The 5,738-nt window shown below is 44.0% G+C and overlaps 1 protein-coding gene across 2 annotated transcripts; it reads right to left on the bottom strand.

Annotated features, from left to right (window-relative positions):
- Positions 1-1,602: 1,602 nt before the first annotated feature.
- LOC123090514 (uncharacterized protein At2g27730, mitochondrial) lies at positions 1,603-5,511 on the bottom strand. Of its 2 annotated transcripts, none has more exons than XM_044511817.1 (3): positions 5,226-5,511; positions 2,774-2,812; positions 1,603-2,112 (listed from the first exon to the last, which is right to left on the bottom strand). In XM_044511817.1, exons 1-3 carry the CDS (start codon positions 5,361-5,363, stop codon positions 1,894-1,896), a joined length of 396 nt encoding a protein of 131 aa, XP_044367752.1. In that variant the 5' UTR covers positions 5,364-5,511; the 3' UTR covers positions 1,603-1,893. The 2 variants fall into 2 exon arrangements, with proteins under 2 accessions (XP_044367752.1, XP_044367751.1); XM_044511816.1 differs by having other exon boundaries at positions 1,603-2,115; positions 5,226-5,481.
- Positions 5,512-5,738: the final 227 nt, after the last annotated feature.

Raw genomic sequence — 5,738 nt, forward strand, 5'->3', positions numbered from 1 at the left:
ATTTTCTAAAATTTCATGGACATTTTGTTCCAATTTCCTAATATGTTTTGAATACACAGTAATTTTAAAAGTAATGAGCATTTTTTACTTCATGAACATTATTTTAGAAATCATGAATTTTGCTAAATATGGGAACATTTTTTTAAATCACAGACATTTTATGATTTCTATTTGTTTTAAAACTCGCATTGTTTGAAATTTTAAAAATTCTGAACTAATTTTAAGAAAGAAAAACAAATACAGAAATGAGAAAATAAAAGGCAAAGAATGAAATGAAAACAACGGGGGGTGTCACTGCTCGCACATGGGCTGGCTCATGAACATGTGCGGGAAGGGCGCTTGCTAAAGAAAGAAAAAGCACATAAAAAAATGAAGAACCCGGGTGTCCAGCATGGGAGGCTGTGGTTTTAGCCATTGTGGCATATGAGAGTATCATGATATAAGAAACGAATCCGATGGCGACTTCAGAAGAAAAAGTGAATCATTTTCCTCACTTATGGGTGGCATAGTTGGTAATTGGCAACTTCAAGGATAATTTGAGGATGAACGGGCAGAAGCACTAATGACTTTATTATTATTAGATTAGATATAGCTATAGATGTGGCGTGAGACTTTGCTAATCTCAGCAAGGCTAGCTTGGGTGCCGTGGCGCTGGATCATGAGGGACAGTGTACCTCGCGTGTTCCGAGCCCATTTTTGGAGATTTCGAGCCAGAGATGGCGGAAGCCTTAGCGCTTCGCCGTGCGGTCATTCTTGCTAGAGATGAACATTTCACACATGTGACTTTCACCTCTGACTGTCTCATGGATATCAAACAAGTGGCCCTGGCTTTCACATCTTCGGTCTTCAAGCATGTTCGTCGATAATGCAATTTAGTGGCCCATGTTTTGGCCAACTATTGTAAGAATTCTATGTTTTATGTTTTGCACACTGCTCTGGATGTCTAGATTATATCCGAAAGACCTTGTATGACTTTATTACTTAATTAATCAATGAAATGTCAACGTTTGTTCGGAAGAAACGGTGGCTAATTAAAACAATTAAGCTACACGTGAAGGGCGGCCAACCAGCTATGTCACGTGGCGCAAGCTAGTTGGCCGCGGTGAAAAATCTTTTAGAATTTTTTAGATGAAGGTGTGGATTATTTTTTAAATGTTTTTTAGATGGAGCCAAGGACCTCTGGTATTTTTTATATGAAGGGTTATGCAAAGCGGCACTCGCTGGTAGGCTGCGGTGGTAAATTTTTTCTTTTTAATTTTTTTAAGATGAAGGTGAGGATTTTTTTTGGGATGTTTTCTTAGACAAAGGCAAGAACTCTATGTATTTTTTTTAAAAGAAAAACATGTGCGTATCTTCCTCTCAAGTTGCGCCCCAGGTGGCGCCCCAACCACTAGTTGAAAACCAAGCTACGTAGCTACTCCCGAGCTGTACCTTTGATGTGACACCAAAAAAAAACCTTCATTTCAGAATATTTGTCTGGTATTTTGATTTATTTATTCCCGGTGAAGACTTGCTCCAAACTGCAAGCACACTCATTTGAAACCATGCATTGCATGCATAATTTGGCAAAGGCAACAAACAAAGTAAGCAACTCCAACGAAATTCACCAGAAAAAACCATGCATTGCATACTTTCAAAAGGACCAAACCACATCATCCAAGACGCCTCTCTCGTTAACCACCACCGTCAAACCAACAACAGGTAGCAAAACATCTAGCGCTACAGATCATCATCATCATCGTCATCATCTCAAGTATCGGATTCTGTGGAAGCGGCTAAAAAGGCAAAGGCAAGGCTGTTCGGCGACGTCGGAAACTTATTATCATCATCATCATCGCGCAGGTCCATGTGCAGTAAGGAAGTAAAAACCAGGGCGGGACGGAGACGGGCAGATCAGTCGACGACCTCCTCCGTCTTCTTGGGCTTCGACAGGAGGTACCAGCCCAGGGCGCTCAGGCCGGCCAGGGTGCCAGCCAGCACGGCGTAGTTCCTGTTCTTGTCGGTCGACGTGCCTGCTGCGGATGCCGACGTGGTTGAACCGGCGCCTGCGGTGTTCACGTCACCCGCTCCAGCGCTTGGGGTGGACGGAGCTTGCTCTCCAGTGCTGGGACCCTGCTGGAATTTAATGCCCTTGTCAGCAAGTTTCACCAACCACACAGAATATATACACTAGTGCACAGTTTCAAAATCAAACACACCCACTGGATATATAATTTTGTGCAGAATCCAAAAGGATACTAGTTTGCTGTGCAAAGCAACGCAGGAATTCATATCTCTTGTCAGCTTCATGACACAGACACAACTAGTGCATCTCAACTTAGAAAGCTAACACATAGACCCATTGCACATATATAACTTTGCCAGCAAGTATGCTAATTTGCCGTACACAACATCAAAAGACTTATTTACATCTCTTGTCAGTTTCACAACCAACACAGAGCATATACAGTAGTGTATCTTAACTTAGAAAGCTAAATCACATGTATCCATTGGACATATATAACTTTGTTAATAAGGATGCTAATAAATTGTGCACGACATCACAAGCCTTTAAATCTCTAGTCAGATCCATGAACCACACGGAACACATACAAATGGCAATGCATTTCAACTTAGGAAGCTAAAACATACATATCCATTAGGCATATATAATTTTGTAGAGAAGGATGCTAATTTGCTGTACATGGCAACATGAGCAGACAAGAATCATGGAAGTAGAACATCAACAACCAATGCCCAGTTGAGAGGTTCAAGCAATTGTGTGTTCACATACCTTGCGTGCGAGCTTCTCCCGCTTCTCTTGCTCCATTTTCTGCATAAACAGGCCAGAAATAGGTCATCAGGCATGTTATTAAGTATTAGCAAAGCATCAGCATATACACAGAAGACCACTTATGCCAACATTGTGGCTTTATATTAACAAAGCATCAGCACATATACAAAAGACCACCCACTTATGCCAACACTATAGCTTTATATTAACAAAGCACCAACACATAAACAGAAGACCACTTGTCCCAACAGTATGGCTTATATCAGATTCAGAGTTTAAAACCGGAAAAACTGGTGCCTCTGGATGTCCTGACTAATTTCAAGTGTTCATAGTTGAACTTGTACTATGGATGAGCCTAGTGCTTCATTCGTCAACTTAACAGAGATAACAGGGCATAACACCATATAGAAAGTGATATATACACATATATGAGCAATAATGATCACAGCTGAAAGACTACAACTAGGAATCCTAGGGACTGAGATAAACATTTTATTGTTCAAGACTGCAACTGAAAGCAGCTAATAAGGTAAGAGATCCAATTCAATGATTATGATTATATATGTAAGACAAGCATTATCTGAAGCAATGGGTGCATCAAGCAACGGTTAATTAATGTGCTGCAGAAAGAAGTAACAATTATGTCTACCCGTACAACTGTTATCAAGGATTCCTAGCTGAATTTTACTTCTGATAAGTCCAGTGCTTCATTTGTCAACTCAACACAGGATATACAATGGCATATACTCCCTCCGTTCCAAAATAGATGACTCAACTTTATACTAAGTTTAGTACAAAGTTGGGTCATCTATTTTGGAACGGAGGGAGTATATAACTATATAATAATATAATATGGACATCGTACTTTCCGAACAATGTCACTGCTTAGTATAAACAATTTAACTACTAACAAGGTAAGACAAGCATTATTTGAAACAATGAGGTGTTGTATCAAGCATATGGTTTCTATTGGTGTTCTGCAGAAATAATGAAATAACAATGGTTCTCAGGAGACTAAACAGAAAACACACAAAACAAGCAACTAGCATAGTGGCAGAATTTTTCTACTCACCGCGAACCTAACCTATAACATAATCATCCAATTACACATTCTCACGATGAACAATAAAAACAATAAACATAACTGATGAGTTCACAACAGCCACGGCAAAAATTATAGCCCAACTGGACCACAAAATGAAAGAAAGAAAAAAGGTTCAGGGAACAGGTCATGCAGTGACGAGAATTAAAAGATTCACTTAACCTCAAAAACATAGCACCAACACATATCACGGTGCCTACAGGTAGCCAGTGCCTACTGATAGTTATTTGCAATCCCTATCAGTATATCCAAATATCAATCCCCAGTTCCAAGAGAACTAAACCCCATATCACAACAACCATCCAACTGAAGCTTCAATAGTGAAAAAGCATGATGGAACATATAAAATCAGTTCAGAGGCAAGTTTGCAAAGATCCTCATCAGAACAGCTATTGTGTCAGTGGGCATAACTGAGCAACCAGCCTACATCGGAAGGTTCACGTAATCACAGAAGGCCAAGATTGGCACATACTGTAGTTGCCAGTGCGTGCTAGTATTATTGCACTTGCATGTGTGCAACCAGTGATCAATCCCCAATTCCAAACACCCTATAACTTGACACCACAGCAATCATATAATGAAGCTCCAATAGTAAAATAGCATGATGAGCAAATAAAATAAGTTGAGAGGTAGGTTAGCAGAGACCCCCAATTCCCCCACTACACCAGCAGAGCAGCTATCATGTCCATGGGCATAACTAAGCAACTAACCCGCACTTACAAGACTCACATAATAATCACAAAAAGGCTAATATTGACAGGTTGTTGCCGGTGCATACTAGTACGATTTGCACTTGCCCAAATCAATCCCCACTAGCAAACCACCTGAAACTTAACACAGCAGAGCAACCACCCAATTCGATTAACACATAAAAGTAATTTCAGTGGCCAAAGATCCCCCAAAGGCCAAATCCACAGGAACAGACGAGCTATACTGCGTCAACGGACATCATAACCAACCATGAATCCGAGACATAACCGAGAACGCTCTGTCACCCGACCAGGGGCGCCTCAAATCACCGTCCCCAACCCGCGCAGGTCTCAGCACCACCAACCAAACAGCCGGTGCTGGCTGGCGCGGCGTTGGACCCTGCGCTTCAAATCGCCAACCAACGCGGGGTACGTAAATCGCCAACCAACTACGCGACATGAAAACGACCACGCGACCGGCGGAAATCCCCCGGCGGGCGCGCGGATCGCGCCGGGAACCCTAGCACAAGACGCGCGGGGCAGGCCAGACGAGACGGGGCCGCGCCGCGTCGCGTCCACGAGGAGCCATCTCGCGCCGGAGCGGGAGGAGGGAGGCGGAGGCGCGGGGAAGGGGAAGGGGACGGGGGCGGGGGCGATATACCTTGATGTAGACGTTCTCGGCGGCCCTCTCCTCCTCGCTGAGCACCTTGCCGGAGGAGCGGAGCCTGGTCTGCACGAACCGCGCCGCCGCCCTGCCCGGGGCCCGCGCCGCCGCCCTCGCCGCCGCCGCCATCGACATCGCCGCCGCCCGGAGAGAAAACCCTAGCACTCTCTGGATGGATCCGCTCTCTGGAAGACTCTCGAACCCTCTCTCTCCCTCTCTCTGGAAATGAGATGACGAGGCGGAAGCGGAGCACGGGGTGGGTACGAGTAGACCACCGCTCCGTGCCATTTTGCGATCACACCCCTTAAGACGCGCGTATTTACGCCGGCTTTACCAGTTTTCTGCTTCCTTTTTGCGTTTTGGTCCATTCCATCAACCTCCGCCCCAAGAAAGGCTCCGCCAGACTCGTCACCCCCGATACGAAATTCAAATTTCAAATGGCCTCCCGCAGCAGCGCACGTCGTTATCCATCACAATTCACAACTGACGACAAGTACATAAAAAGATAGT

This window comes from Triticum aestivum, chromosome 4B, assembly GCF_018294505.1.
Source record: "Triticum aestivum cultivar Chinese Spring chromosome 4B, IWGSC CS RefSeq v2.1, whole genome shotgun sequence".
NCBI lineage: Eukaryota > Viridiplantae > Streptophyta > Magnoliopsida > Poales > Poaceae > Triticum > Triticum aestivum.